We start from the raw sequence: 16,659 nt of genomic DNA, 5'->3' as shown, positions 1-16,659 counted from the left end.
ACACACACACACAGATGTCTCTTATAGGAAGTGACATACACTTACAATTACCATTCAACACATGCACACACTGTAATTAAATATGAGAAAGATCACTCTCTGTCCTTAGTTTGCCACAGGAAGAAAAAAAAAGAGTATGTCCACTAAGCAAACATCTAGCTGTCTCCCCTCTCTCGAGCACTGGCACACCCACTGCAGTCTTACTGCACACAAAATGCAGCACTGTGGGATGGGATGCCTTGCTTCAGGGCAAAGCATTAAACTGTTTAAGTGAACAGCAACACCATATCGTATCCACAGCTGGACAAGGTTAGAGAGAAAAAGTAGTTTGGTGAAGAAGTGACAAAACAGAGGCACTGCGTACCTGTCAGGTCCATAGTAATTGGTTCAGGTGCGTCATCGCACAGCAGGGTCAATCTGGTCACCTTGACATTAGGACCAGAGGCGTCTGAAGAGGAGAAACAGTCCATTATTGCAGAATTCAAGTACCTGCTTGGCTTTTGTTTGTTCAGTTTTCATCTTTTCTTTTTTTCCTGATTGACTGAGCTCCACATCATGAACAGTAGCAGGGAAAATGAACAAGCTGGCCACATTAGATATCACTTATTTGATCTGTAATCAGAGGCTGGCCATTGCACTAATGCTGGAATATCAAAAGGCATCTTAAAATACAGTATCTAACATTTAGAAGCACTAGAAAAACGTCTTGTCCCAAGCTGGTATTTAGAGATAGTTTCGGTATTCAGCATACAGCTTCTCTTCGAAGATAAAGTCATCTCCCCTCTCTTTGCTGCTTTTCCATTGTCTCATTATAACCTTTCTTACAGAATTCAATGCTACTAAGCTGTAGATGAGGTGGTGCTGAGTTACAGCAGTGAGGGAGTCAGCGCTGTACTGATATCAGCTGCCATAACACTGGCTGCTGGGTTAGAGATGCTGAGACAAGCAGGTCCGTAGGAAGTGTGTGTGTGTGTGTGTGTGTGTGTGTATGTGCAGGTTTGTGCATCACAAATTGTTGTTGTAAGTGGATAGTATTAAAGTATAAAGCTGCAGTAAGACTGGGCACCAGCGTGAATCGTGAATCATGAATCTTCCTCTTCCACGGCCAAAGAATAAACACACACCAACCTGCCATCATTGCTTCTGGCCCCAGCAGGGTCTGCTTGTACTTCACCAGACTTTCATCATCCTTGTCCAGCTCCTGAATCTCCTGCAGGGACTTTTGAGCTGGGGGGTTGTAGTTGAGATTTCGCTCATCATCTTCCTCCTCGATGGGCAAGTCATTCTTTTCAGCAATCAGACCTTTGAGAAAGAAGAAAGAATATCATATTACAGATGCACATTTTCTTACAGTTTGCAGGCTGGGTGGGACCAGTATTTATATCATGTACATTTCCACCCCCACTTACTCACCGGCATCATCATGTTATTTTTTTTTTCATATTTAAATCATTAACACTAAAAATCTGTTTTTAAAAAGTGAATATTGTTACACTTCACACCTTTGGACTATTAATGTTTAGATGTGTTTACTTGCAGTTGCACTACATTAGCAGGATTAGCACAAACTAGCTGCTATATATTTTCTAGCTGAGTATTTCATCCATTTATTTTGGAAGCTTGTTTCTGCTACTAAAAAAAAAACATTGCCATGTCAAATTTTTAACTTATTAGCTCACAATTTTGACTTAATGACTTTTAACCTCCTAGGACCTGGCGTCCACATATGTGGACATCACATTTTGGGTTGTCTAAATTTTGTCTAAATTTGGCCTGATATCCACTTATGAGGACATTATACTGCCACTGTTCTATCAGAATTTAAAATCAGTGGCCTCTTATTTGGATCTCATTTTTCTCAGAAACAAAAATGAGGTAAAAAAAAAAAAAAATCAGGTAATTCTTTGTTTTTACATTCATCAGGTCCAAATCACCCCAAATAGCAAAGGGAAATTAAAAATGCATGTCATGAAAGAGTTCGGGTCTTAGGAGGTTAAAATTATTTTGTTAATTTCAAGTTATTTTCCCAGAAAGTTTACATTAGTAAGTTGAAATTTTTACTTGTGGATGGGGAAAAATGTAAATCCTTCTTTCAGTTGCAGAAACAAGCTTACATATAGCCTTTTATTTGTCTCATATTGTAGAGCATACTGTTCACATGCTATTCACATACTGAATAGCAACAAACAAACAGAGCAATGGTAGCGGTAGCAAGCTAAACACAATCTCAGTTGTGATTACAATTTTCAAAACTTGACACAGATGAGCACTTCTGAAACATTTGTAGTGTAAAATGCAATGCTATCCATGGCAACACATCTAATCTGAAGAAACGCCTGGTCAAGTACAAAATAAATAAAAGCTAAAGGGTGTATTGTATTTGGTAACCTGGTAGCCAAATGTTAGCTAATGTTAGCATGCCTCCTTCCAACCTTTACAAAGTTGAACCCACAGCACATGATGATGAAGAAATGTTTATTCATGCACTGACATGTTGTCCAGGGAGTCTAATAAGCTGTTATCAGAAATATGTGTGGTTAACATTTTTACATTAGCAGCACTGAAATTTCTTATTAGCATGCTAGTTACGCTAAACATGTTAACCATATGTGAGATAGTATGCCTAAAACCTAAGTATACAGTAAGCAATAGTTGTCTAAGATTACTATTTAATACTGTTGTACGCAAACACTGTGACAATGGCATCAACATCACTGACATTATCAGACAATATGGAATTACTTTGCAAGCAAAAATTTGCACTCTGTCATTCTAAAACAAGTAAAGTACCAATAAACAAGTAATTAGTACTAAATTCCAAGTACTGGTACAGGTATCAAATGTGAAACGAACTCAGCCCTTAACTACCGTCCTACAAAATACCTTAGGTTTGACAAGCACCTGTATACTATCAAGAAGAAAGTTATAACTGTCTGCCTAACAGTCATCTAATTGCAAGTAAGGAGAACAACCCTGTCAGCAACTTTCCTCTGCAGTAAATATTTCTGTTATATTTCTCAGGCAACACAGGCAGGATTGCTTCATGTCAGCTATATGATGCCTTTTACTCCACATAAGTCTGCTGGCTGCAGCCATCCGGAGTTTGATTTCATCAGGGATTTTGATTCAATACTGAAATTTACAGACATTCGATAATGTGTTCTGCAAGCCAAAATTTCATTTCAGCATCTCCATCTCATGTGCACCTCCAGAGAGCGATGCTTGCAGGCCGGAATAGTTATATAAATGAAAGGATGTGACCAGATAATGCCACATACATGTCAGCACTGGCTCATATTTACAGGGATGTACAAAACGTCTAAAACAGGTTGTAGAATTTTGTACATTAGATATCAATTAATTAATTTTTTTTTAAGTTTAGTTTATTTTTACATAGGGACAAGTGTGTTATATGAACCAGGCAACACCCCACAACAAAGCTAGATTGCCTGTCGCTAGTCAGGTATTTATAACAACGTTTCAGTTTAATTTTAAAAATTTAAAATTATCCCAATCAGGCTCCGGGTTTGAAGGCAAAAAATTCCACATGCAAATACTCCGAACACAGAATATTGTTTGACAAACAAGAGGCAACTTGCCTTTACAACTATTATATCATGCTACTAGTTACTAAGCCCAGAACTTTCACAGGTCCCTGAGCTCATTTATGTATAAACATTTATGTATAAACTTTAGATTAGTGAATGTGATAAAATGATCAGAACTTAAAAGTTTCTAAAGCACTTTACACCCTTTTTCACTCTTGTTAATGCAGGTGAATCATCAGAGTGGGCCCTGATGAACTGATTTCATGTAGCTCCCGGGAAAAGCAGTGTGCAGGTTGCGAAACTTTTCTGGGCTGAGAAGGGCAAGAAAAGCCCTCATGGCATTACGGGCCTGTTGTCAGTCATTGATGACTACAAGCCTGTAGTTCTTAAATCTCCTATATCAGTGCATACAAATCTGAATGTGTTCCAGCTTGCCTGTAGGTCAGGCAGCATTTTCATGATGTATTGGGCACTCTACTAAATATGATTCTGGCACATTTAGAGGGTGCAAAAACCTTTGCACCCTTTTTTAATTTAATTCTTCTTCAGCTTATATTTCTATTTGAGACCTGTGAGGATTCATATCATTGATCCTGACTTGATATGTTGGTTATAGCATGTGATGGTTGATGGCATTTTATCCAATCTTCTCCAATCTTCTTTCCTCCACTGCACCACCACAGGAACATGTTATTTTGATGATTTTGTTTGTGCTCTATACTAATGAGTGTCAAAGCCAGGTACCATATTCTTAAGTAGGGAGTGCAAGTTGTCCTTCTTGGACTTATCAAAAACTATGGAGATGATCGTGGATTTTAGGAAGAAGCCTATGACCATCTCCCCTGTGGTGATAAAGGATACATGTGTGGAGTCTGAACTGATTATAAGCTGGACTTTGAGCTTCAGGTGGATGCTGTAGCCTGCTAGTGCATATACTTTTATCACAAGCTTTTCTTTTTCATGTCAACAGCACTTTTATGAGACACTCTTTGGTCGCGGGTCACTGAACCTAAAAAACAAAAACAGACTTCAAGCTACGTACAATGTGCAGCAAACTTGCAGATGTGACCCTGAAAGACTTTCCTTGCCTGTGCAAGGTTAGGACACTGACTGCCTGATGAGTGCACTGAATTTATTTATGTTCTGCTACTAATTGTGACTAAAGGGTTTCCCAGAGATTGAGTGTGTTGCTCACTAACAACTACTTTTGATCATAAGATGATTGCACAGGTTGCCTGATAGAGGCAACCTTGCAAACAGTTCCAGTTTGATTTGGACTGACTGCAGTCACTCTCTGAGATTGTTGAAGGTTTCCACATAATTGCTGCCTAAGTTATAAATGCAGACAGATTGCCAACCTATTGCCATCAGTCTGAATGAGTCTTTGTCAATGAGCACATCTTAGGGGAATTGGCTCAGTTTTCTGCCAGCTGGTTATAATCTGGTTATGTTCCTGTAGAGCAGGAAGGTTGCTGAGTACAAATGTAATAGTTAAATGTGAATTTCTGTCCATGTAGAGAGCAATCGATGTGTGATTTTCAATGATTTATTTCAGTAAATTGCTCTATAATCAGAAACACGCTGCATTTAATGGCGAACTTGAGCCCATTCAATGACAGACTGATAGCAAACTGACTTCATCTTATGGCAAAATTAATGACAGGTTTTAGAGACAGTGTTGGTGTATTTGATCTCATTTTGCAGCAAATAAATAACTTAACTGGCATCATTTTTATTGGATACTCAGATATTGGCAATTGGCATAATTTGCAGTTGAAGAAAATGGTTTAAATTACAATCGCAGTCATATCGCACAGTCAGTGAAGTATTCTGATAATATTGATCATATTGCTGGGTGCCTGTTTAGTCCCACCTCTACAAGCCCCTCCTTATCAAAGGATTTAAGTTGCCTCTGTGTGGCTGCAGATAACATATGCCAAAGTGCAAATATATACAAATATACTCAAAAACCTATTCATCCCAGCTGACATCTGTCTTTTGAATGAATCCCTGTATTCTTAATGTTGCATTGCCTTTTTATTGCATTTTGTTTGATGGTTATGTGATTTCTGCTGATTGTACAAAAAAATTAATTTCCCCTTTAGATTGATACAGATATCCTTGATCCTTTGTAACCACTTTACAAAGAATAATGTAGCTTTGAAGACAATAAAACATTTTCTCATTAATGGACAAACGTTATATTCATGCTGCTTATATTTCATCACAGCCCATCAGTCATATTGGACATGCTGGAATAAAATCTCTCTCTCTCTTGTTTTAAAAAATTACATTTTATGATTGAAGTTAGCAGCACATTCTTTCTAACTTCCACCCCACACGCACACAAACATACTGAGACAGAAGAAAGATAATTTCTTACATAGAGACATAACACGGTTACAGACACAGATGCACAATGCATACCTCTAGACCCCAATTATATGTAGAAGAGAAAACGCACACAAACTGTGCCACGCACATCTATTTAGTGCCCAGTAACAACCTGTAATAACCTCTGGTTCTGTTTTTACTGTTCATAATGAGATGACACAGTGTACATCACCCCAGAGCTGTGTGTAGAGGTAATTGGATGATACGGGGGAGTACACAAACGCACTTGCTTACACACAAAACACAGAGATGCACACAAACTGAGCGGTACCTGTGCACTGTCCTTTGAATGCGTGTCTGTTACTTACAGTAGCACCCCACCCAGTCAGGGCCAAACACGGCTGCCTTCACCTATTACCATGGCAACACTTTCAACTCTGCTTTCAGTGACATCATCCTTAAAGTGCATCTGTTTTATATGATCAGATGTACAGCAAGAGAGCCATCGTGAATCAGCTTTAGTACTGCACATATGTTTGTAAAACTAGATGTTTAATGGTTATATTCTTTTCCTAAACCCATGTTAAGTAAGGTTATTGCTAGACAGCTAATTCCCTATCATCACTTACCACACTAATGTTAATAGTTATGGAGCACTAAAAGCAATGATCTTGACTTGACACATGATTTTTTCATTTGTAGTTAGTCATCGTTGTTTAATTAAGCGAGTAAGTAATAAGCCATCCATTTGCTGTACCCACTTATCCTTTTAACAGTGTCACAGGGGGCTGGAGGTAATCCCAGTCGACACTGAATGAGTGGACAGACAGCCAGTCAATCACAGGTCTGACACACACACACTCTCTCTCTCTCTCTCACACACACACACACACACACACACACACACACACACACACACACACACACACACACACACACACACACACACACAAAGAACCGGTCATGTTTATATTGACAGGAAAATGAAACTGCAAAGACAACCCACGCAGGGACGAGAACAACATAAAGTTTACACACACAGGCCGCTGTTGGCCTATTGGCTTGTAATGAGGCTAGAAACAGCTGCCACACAGCACCACAGGTGACTTTAGGCACATCAAAACATTTTATCTAAATGTGCCACTAAAAATTCAGTCATTACACTTTTCATTGTAAGAAAGTTTACTCACAAGGTCAAACTCAAGAGTAACTGCCGTGCTTTTAAATAACTGGCAACATCAATTAGTACAATTTCTTACTTCCCAAAACCGCCAAGAGCTTTTCCTGGATTTTAACATTAAATATGCATATACTGTGAAGCATTATAGACTAGCATAGCAACAGCCGCCAACACTAACACAGAAGTGGAGTTCTCAAAACTGCAGTTCCTTAAATGTCTATTTCAGGCTGAAGTCAAACTCCCATGTTAAGATGCCCAACCTTGGAATAAAAAACAAGCACAGAGCCTAGTCCAATACCAGATTTGGATTAAATTACCTTGGTTCTTTTTATATAACACTGCCTTTTAAAATGTGCTAAGGCCTGAAGATATGCATTATTAGGGACATGGCCTCTTTGACCTACTTGTGGAGCCGGTACCTGTGTCACCTCTAATTTAAAGCTAATTTGACTCACTGAACTAGAACTTGCGGCTGTGTTTGTGCCTACAGGAGTATTTTAATACAATTATGTAACAAATAATGAACCTTAGCGTGGTTAATTAACAGACCCTTCAATCTTTTAATGATCTAGTTTGATCTAGTTACTTATTAGCATATAACAGTGGTATGACTTTTACAGAATAAAAATTATGGTTATGTGTTTTTCTTCATTTAAATTTTTACTAGTGACTGATTTTATTTTCAGCAGAACCCGGACCAGCTTATCTAGCACTACTGTCTCTCAATAGTCTCCCACCAAAGATAACAGATTTATTCACAATGCATGTGCTCAACCGGACAAAGCTGTCCTCCCTTTAGTAGAAAACTGACATATGTCTTTGTCTCCAAGTCAAGCAGAGTTAAGCCTGTTTCCAGAGACAATAGTTGCATGTGCCACAAGATGGCAATAGTTTAAAGGATGAATGCAAAAAGGAAGATTTATGGCACAAACCTTTGAGATGCAAGGAGAGCGACTGCTTTCATTTTAGTACGCTTTAATGATTTCTATTTTTAAATTCACTAGGCAAGTATGTCTTGCCTTGCTTGCCCTGGCCAAACACTGCTGGCATACGGTTTGTACCATAGATGCAACTGGCTAACTAGCTGAGGTAAGTTAACTTAGCTGTCCATCTTTAATCTAAATATTGTCATTTCTGACCCCCAAACAATGATTTTCATCATCATTCAGTGAGACTAAGCAAACTTTCTAGTTGAAGACTATTTTATTTTAATACAATATCTAAGTAAATCATTTTACATTGTTAGTAAAAATCTCTCTTACTTGCATAGTTACATTTAAAATCATGTGGCATGTAATATATGGATGGTTCATGTCTTCATGAATGATTCAGCCACCTGTATTTACATATGAAACCCTGCAGTACAAGCAGCACGTGAGTGTGTATGTGCTCGTACATTAACACACACTGCGGGGCAAACGTGTTTCTGAGCTGCTATTTAAACCAGTTTCCTCTCTGACATCTGAGAGCTCCTCTTTGATCTCCAGACTGCTGACCTGTCACACTAACTGAATCAATTACCATTTATTTTAAAAAGCAGGATATAGTCCACAGTGAAACAGCCTGAGTGTTTTAACATGGATTCCTTTTGAAGTTGTAGCATGTGATGGAAACTTGTCAAGCTTAGCAAAATATCTCCTCTGTTTGAACAGGTTACATTTTGACATAGGTTATATTAAATCTGTCCCAGTTAATCTGGTTCCTTATGGTGACATTGCTGCAAAATACATAGATGCAAAGTTTTCTAAAGATAAAAATCTTACAGAAAGAAAAGCTCTGTTTTTGTCCAAAAGTGATTCAGAAGCTTCATTAAATCTAAACATGCAGAGCTATAAACTTCCCATATTGTGTGAATCAGAGTGTGTCCATGTGGTCCTCCAACTGTCTCAGCCCCCATCTGTGAAGTGATATTTGCTGGTGGATTTTCTTTGATGCTCATAAAACTGCATCATTAACCCACTTGCTTTCCAAACTATCGTCAGCTTCACTGAACATACTCGCTGCTAAACGCTACAAGTTAGAACCAGCCCTTTAAAATAAATATTAAAATCACAGATTTTGGTGTATAGAATGTATGTTTTCAGTTTGTTTTTGTCTTGTTTTTTAGAAAAAGGATGAAGAGAGTGCTTCAAAGAAACAAAAGATACTCGTCACCCCTAAAATGAACTTTATTGCTATTCCACAGAGTAGGTATTTATTATTCATGTGAATTTCTAGGTGCCTCTAGCTACAGTCTGAGAAACAGAAATTGATACTTAAGTCACTCTGTCATCATTTATTTTCTTCGTTTTTATTTAAATAAATGCAAATTTCAGTTTTTAAAATGCAAAAACCCAGTAGTCAAATCTCAAAGTTTAATAGTGTTTAAAGGAAGAATCAAAGTCTTGCATATGTAAGTAGAATCACAAGACACATCTGCCGGCATTTACAGCTAAACCAACATGTTTAGCGAAAGTCAACACAGCAATCTGTTTGGTGGAGGAGAGGGGGCTTCAGGGGAAGGAGGATACAGAGAGGACTGAACACATGAGAGCTGAAATGTATACTAATGGAGGCATGAGTCACAAACATGAGTGCATGCATTAAAGTTGTTCTTTCATTGGTTCCTTGGTGATGCATGTCTACCATACGACTAAATCTACAGTATAGTTGATATACTTTGGATAATTTTTTAACGGTTTAGCAGAAATTAATAGCAATAAAAACAATTAGAAACATTACTTCTCAGCTGATTTAACATGACAGCGTGAGGTTTCTCTGTGAGTGACTTTGTGTTTCTGACATCTGGTTTCAAAATGCCAAACTCTGGGCTTCCAAACTAATAATGGGTGATGTGGCAACCTCCATTTATTATCTACAGTCTACAACAAAATTGACCAATGTGCAAAATCACATCATATCCCTACTCAGCATCATCTAAAGCAAGCAGTCAGCTAGACTACAAGTGGGTCTTTCTGACCTGTAGAAAAATAATTTAAAAACTCCTGTAACAGAGATCACAGACTATTTCATGGAGCACTAACTTCCTTCATTCTGTTGGTTTCCTGATAACTTCATAAAAAAAACGTCCTTTAAGTTCTTTGTTGGAGTTCTTTTTGTGGATTAAATCATCTAAATATCATTTAGTGCAAATGTTTACGTTTTATTACCTTTAGACAAAGTCTGAAAGTTTAAGGCGGGGTGTCAAACATATGGCTGGGGGCCAGAACTGGCCTGCTGAAGACCCCAATCACACTGGACTGCTTTGGAAAACGTGAAGAAGAGCAAATATTTTTGACTTTTAATTCCATTTTCATAAGTTTTACAACTTTTCCTATCAATAAAAACCTCCTTGAAGGCCATTCATACTACACCAAAGTAACTAAATAGTAAATAAAGAATAACATGAGAAGAGTTCCTGTTTTTCACTATGTAGAATAATGTAGTAGAAACGTCTAATTTTTATAGTGAGTCCTCAGTAGAAATTTTTTTTAAACCACACATCTGTTACTTACAGTGCTAACAGATTTCTTCCAATTACTACACCAGCATTTCTTTATCATGTAGAAAAACTGAAACTTACTGTGGAAACGTTTTTTCTTATAAAAAGATATGTGAGCGATTAAATGCATAGTAAAACATCTTTACACTGACAGAAGGGGGAGTTTCACTGGTCTGACCCACTTAAGATCTAAGTGGGTTGAATACGGCCTGCGATATAAAATATTTCCAGTTTTTAGTTTTAGCTTAGCTATTCTTAAAAAGCTGCAGGCTGGAGTGGATTGTGGACAAATGAGCTGTTCATCTACACAATGGAGGCTCTGGGATGAAAATCCAGGTTAAAAAAATAAATCTTCTTTTGATATTTATTTAAAATAACATATCGCAAATGGAGCATTGTCTTGTAAACGGAAAAGGAACCTTATTGTGAGTAATCAAAGTTTCACGTCCACGACGTTCCTGCGTCTGTTTGCATAATTGCTTCCTGTCTGCCCCCTCATCTCTTAACCCAGATAACTGTTCACTGTGTCAGAAACACACTTATTCTTCTTTGTGTGTGTTCGATGTACGTCTGTGACAGAGCGTGTGTGCCCTCAGTGTTGATGTGCTGGGGGGGTCTATAGTCCTTTGAGACACTCTGTCACTGCTCTGTTCTAATACTATAACGAGACCTCTGGGATGTACACGCAGACTTATATACAAAAAGACACACATAGCTGAAAATAAAAAGGAAGCTTACAGGCCTCTGCACAGCCAGTAACAGCTATAATATGACTGAAAAAAGGCTGTAAAAGCATATCGGGAGACTGTGCAGGCAGGGTTTGTTTCCATCTGTGGAGCTGCTGGCAGAGTGTGGTCTCTCCTGCCACAAATGACTGCACTTGATCCGTCACCTCTACGATTTCAGAGGGGTGATGCAGACATCCTGTCAACACTGGAGACACTCGTAACACTTAATCATGCTAACCAGCAAAGCACTGTAATCTCTGTCCCCGTTTTGCCCTGCTGATGAAAAGCTGAGATGACAAATAAATGAGACCAGCTGCTGGTCATATTGGCACATTCACGAGTGACAGTCCGTCTTTGAAATAACATAATGATACTGCAGACATCATTCAGTATGATTTTCACCTGCAGTTTGCAAACTGCTTAACCTCTTTTAACCTCTGAAAATGCTCTTTTACTCATGACAAAAACTAAAATGTGTGCTATTATTATTAGAAGAACACCATGCATGCTAAACTGTTTACATCTGTTTTCCTAAACTAAATCAAAATTGACTGCAATCATAATGTGGGGTTTCTTCATATCATCGCCATCTGCAGCCATCAAAAGTTTTTCAGTAAACCCGCTTATTCTGTCAAAACCCAGATCTCAAGCAGGACAGCATCAGTAATAAATCTCTATTATGAGACAAAATTGGCTGATTGCTGGATCAAGAAAATTCCTCCTTATATGTGAGCCAAGTCAAAAGAGGCTGAAAGGTTGAAAATGTCATTTTCACCATACCTTCTAAATGAACCCAAACATAAATGTGGAAATCAACTAATGCAATTTGTTCTGACATTAGGCAGTATATCCCCCTAGTGGCTGTGATCCAATGCTCATTCAATTTAGTAAGTAAATACAAGAAAGAGCAGCGCTGGCTTTTGCCAGAAAGTAAAGTCAATGTGTCATCCTCCAGTTCCAAGACGCTTGTAGTCATAACACCATGGTGCTGTTCAGCAAAAAAAAACCCTGACTCACTGCATATAAATTTAACAAAAATGAAATTTAACAAAACTCTAATAAATAAAGTCGAAATTCAGGTGCCCCTTTTTGTCATACTGATGCTCTCCCTCTGTTGTCTCCCCCTGCTGACCATCAGAAGGACTGCAGAAGGACTGCTGAGCTCCGTATTCTTGAAAATTCACAAACTAAGGTTTGCCATATATTTAATGTTGCGATAATTAAATGTAGTTGAATTACGATTATTATTTCAGTTCAGTTCAGTTTTATTTATTTAGCATCAATTCACAGCAACACTTGCCTCAAGGCATTTTATATTGTAAGGTGAAGAGCCTGCAATATAAGAGAGAAATCCCAACGTTCAGATGGCCAACTATGAGCATGCACTTGGCGACAATGGGAAGGAAAAACTCCCTTTTAACAGGAAGAAGCCTCTGTGAACCAGCTCAGGGAGGCCATGTGCTGCGACCGGTTTGGGATGAAGAGAATGAGAAAGAAAGAGAAGAGAAAAGAAAAGGGAGAAGACAAATGTTAACATAGTGTTAATTATGGCAAATGTTAAATACGTAGTTGTGGTATATGGACACATATGGACCACAGAAGAACTGTTCCGTCCATCATAGCAGGTCGAGTAGCCGCCTGAAGCTATAGCAACATAACTAATGGAAGATTCAGGGTCACCTGATCCAGCTCTAACTACACGCTCTATCAAAAAGGAAAGTTTGAATCCTAATCTTAAAAGCAGAGAGGGCATCTGTCTTCCCAATCCAACTCGTATTACTGCTAACACAGCAATGGCATCTTTACCTTGCAAGCTAATGTATCATTATGCTTGATTATCCACTGGCTTTCGCAAATTTAGTCATATGAGCAGACTGGGAAAATGAACCTGCACCCTTTAATCATCATCCTCTTTTGTTAATGTTTGGCACACACGCACACACAGACACCCAAGCGCAGTAATATGTCCACAGCTGCTCTGTCAGCCTTGATGAGACAGCAGGTTGTCTAATTGACTGACTTGATTGCCCTCGTATGTGTCTGTTCACCCATAAAAACCTCATTTATCACTAATAGGACAAAAAAAAGGAGGCGGGATGATGAACGTAAACAGATACCAGGGATAACTCAGTAGGTAGAGTGGTTGCCCCATGATCGGAAGGTCGGGGGTATGACTCCACTGAACAGCTACCCTGAGGTACCCCTGAGCACACTGCTCCCCGGGCGCTGCATTGGTAGCTGCCCACCGCTTCACTGTGTGAATGGGTTAAATGCAGAGGAGTAATTTCCCTACGGGGACTAACACATACACATTATTACAGTGGTTTTCTTAGATCTCTTATCTGGCACCTGACAGCATGTGTGCATGCAGACCTAAGTGGTGGAAGTGAGCAAGAGACGGCAAGACAGGGGAAAGATTAGGGAGGGAAACGCGGAAGTTATGTTGTTGAATCTAAAGAGAGAATAAAGAATATTTGGATGAAAAAGAGGGGCAGATGTGAAGGAAGAAGGAGGCAGGTATGGAGCATCAGCTCTATTCAGATGGAAAAAAAGGAAAAAAGTGACTGTATAAACGAGAAAAGAAGGGGAAGCAAGCATGGGAATCATGTGGGTTATAAAATGCAGAGGGACTAGAAAAGAAAAGAGATTTCCATGAGGCATTTTCGAGGCCTGCTGCTCGCTGTGTGAGACAGTGTTTGCTGATTGACAGCTCATGAAAAGCGTTCAGCCACTTGGGCCTCACCCACTCATCCTGTGTCTCTCTCTGTATCTGCCACACATACACACAACACGCTTTGTAAAATATCCCGAGCTGCTCCCTTTTCTTTCCAGGTAACAGCTGCTGACAGAACACGTCAATCTCAAGGTATCCCTCTGCTTTCTTTGTTTTCTGGTGATGTTTATTTTTTTCCCAATACAATAAATCCCCATCTTCCTTCTGCCCAGTTTCTTCCTCACCTGCTCTAACCATTTCCACCTTCCCTCTTTGCTCTCTTATGTTTCTTCGCTCTCTTTCCACCACAAACTCCACTGATATGCTTCCCATTCATCCTAGCTTTATCATTTTGCTCCTTCGTCTTGCCGTTTATCTTCCAACTCAGTCACCTCCCACGTTCCTATCAAATTCTCCTACACGTCCTCAAAATTCAGTCCTGGCCAAATGACGATATTTGATGTGTCATATCCACAGGGAAAAAAATGTACAGGACATGCAGGGTGCAGATTTTTTTTGCATTTATCTTCAACAAGAAATGATGCAAAGATTACCATAGTCAGATTTTGATTGTAAGGAACTAGTAAGTGTAGCATGTTTAAGGATATTGGACACGATATGATGAATGCATCTAAATGAAGGCATGGAAGCATGAGCGAGTAATTTTACTTTGAAAATCCTAATTAAAGGTAGATTAACAGAGAAAAACTCTCTTCAGTTCGAGAAATGAAAAGCAGCTGAACTTTAGGCCGCCGGAAACTGAAGCACTGAGTATTCAGTCTGCAGGAGAAACAAGCTGAGAGCTGTAACACTGCTGCACACCTGGAGCGGCGCGATCACGTCAAACTGCTGTTTGAAATTCATACAGTTAATAGAATAGATTATCTGTGCCTTTCTTGGCTCTGAAGCACATTACTTCTCCACTTAAGAGACCTCACTTTCACCGCTCCTGTGGCTCTGTCCTTAAATCATGCTCGTTTTTCTTTTCTAAACCTCCCAAAAACACACACTTATACACACACCTGTGTGAAGGGAAACCCCAGCGCTTTACCACCATCTGGTACTGCACCGGGGTTCAACAATACTGCAGTGTAACAGACACGCTCGCACAGTTTTATCTTGCATTTATTATAGTTTTGCAAATGCAGAAGATGCTGTTAAAAGTAATGCAGAACGTTGGTGATGTAATATGACTCCTGCATACTCTGTGTAACCTTCTAAATGCACACACACCCACACACTGACGCACACACCTTTTTCCCTCACCATTCCCATTAATGAACAGACACACTTTTACAAAAAATGTCAAAAGCTGGCAGCATGCATGCAGATGCACATAAAGACATGCGCATGTATACACAAGCCACACACATGCACACAAAGAGACACACGCAGGATACTGTAAGATGTGATCAATAGCCATTGATCTGCCACCTTTGGCTTGTCTTGGCAGCGCTTCATGTCAGACATAAAAATGTCCACACCCGGCAGGATGGAGACAAATTGCACACAGACTCACAGATACACACACACATACACATATGAACATCCCTTAAACACACACACATTTAGATTTTATCTCTAAATCATGAAAATTCAGCACAAATCGATAACTGATTAGCAGCAACATTAACTTCAGTCACTGAAGTTACATTAATTCACACACACAAAGACACACACACACGCTCGCGTGCGCTTCTTCATCGCCTCACCTCTGTAGCACATAGTTAGCCAGAGCAGCTCCAGCACCTGACCGCCAAACTCACACACGTCCAATCCCAGCATGGTGCCTCTCTGCGGGGCTTTACTCTGTGAGACGGCAGGCTGAAGTAGAACCAGAGAACCTCCACAGGTAGCAACAAAGTGGCAGAGCAGGGATCGATTAAAAAGAAGAGAATCCACAGAAATGTTTGAATAGAAAGAAAAGAGGTCAGGCAAGCATCTCTTCCTCTGAGGAAATAACAAGAAATACGTATTTACAGGTGTAGAGGGTTAAAGAGAAAGAGGACCGGCGTGAGAGAAACAGCAGAGGGAAGCAAGGAGGTATCCTTGGGTGTGGGTGTGGATGTGATAGGATGTGTGTGAGCTAGGAAGAGAGAGAGAGTGAGAGGGTGGAGGGAGGTCGAGGGAAGGGAAGCAGCAGACGTGAGAAGCAGCTGGCTTTCTGCGCTACTTCTAGTCTTACATACACTAGAGTTTAGTGACAAAAGGAAAAAAAGAGATCTAAAGGCTGAGGAGGCTGTCAGCTGTTTCTGGATGCAGTAAGGGTGCTGGAAGAACAGCGGTAGGCAGACGCTGGCTCAGCCGGCAGAGCTGTCTGCAGTTTAGTGTGTGTGTGTGTGTGAATGTGAGTGTGTGCGGTGCTCAGACGCTGGCTATCGATTCGCAGACAAGCATGGAACCCCTCCCCTCCCGCATCCCTCCCTCCCCTCCCCTCCTCATGCCATCAGCCCAGCGACTGCAATGAGCTCATCCTTTTACCCCCCCCCCCCCCCCCCCCCACACACACACACACACACACTCTCCCCCTCCCTCCTCCGCTCTTCCTTGCATCCCCTCCTTCCTTTCTTCCACACCTCACTCCTCGTGCCCCCTCCAACTCTCTCATGCTTTCATTTCCCCTCTTCGTTTTTCATTACTTTTACGAATTCTCACGTGGCGTCCGCTCTCTCCTC

At 39.9% G+C, this 16,659-nt stretch overlaps 1 protein-coding gene across 1 annotated transcript in view; it reads right to left on the bottom strand.

Annotated features, from left to right (window-relative positions):
* arhgdig (Rho GDP dissociation inhibitor (GDI) gamma) overlaps positions 1 to 16,365 on the bottom strand; it is a 33,840-nt gene extending 17,475 nt beyond the window's left edge. Inside the window, exons 1-3 of the mRNA XM_084926464.1 lie at positions 15,697 to 16,365; positions 1,129 to 1,302; positions 365 to 448 (exon numbers count right to left, since the gene is read on the bottom strand). Coding sequence (XP_084782590.1) covers positions 365 to 448; positions 1,129 to 1,302; positions 15,697 to 15,769 — 331 coding nt within the window. The 5' untranslated portion in view covers positions 15,770 to 16,365. The remainder of the gene's footprint in view (positions 1 to 364; positions 449 to 1,128; positions 1,303 to 15,696) is intronic.
* Between the last annotated feature and the right edge of the window lie 294 nt (positions 16,366 to 16,659).

Source organism: Perissodus microlepis, chromosome 4 (assembly GCF_051167445.1).
Source record: "Perissodus microlepis isolate ML-2025 ecotype Zambia chromosome 4, ASM5116744v1, whole genome shotgun sequence".
Lineage (NCBI taxonomy): Eukaryota > Metazoa > Chordata > Actinopteri > Cichliformes > Cichlidae > Perissodus > Perissodus microlepis.
This window is presented reverse-complemented; position numbering and strand designations above follow the sequence as displayed.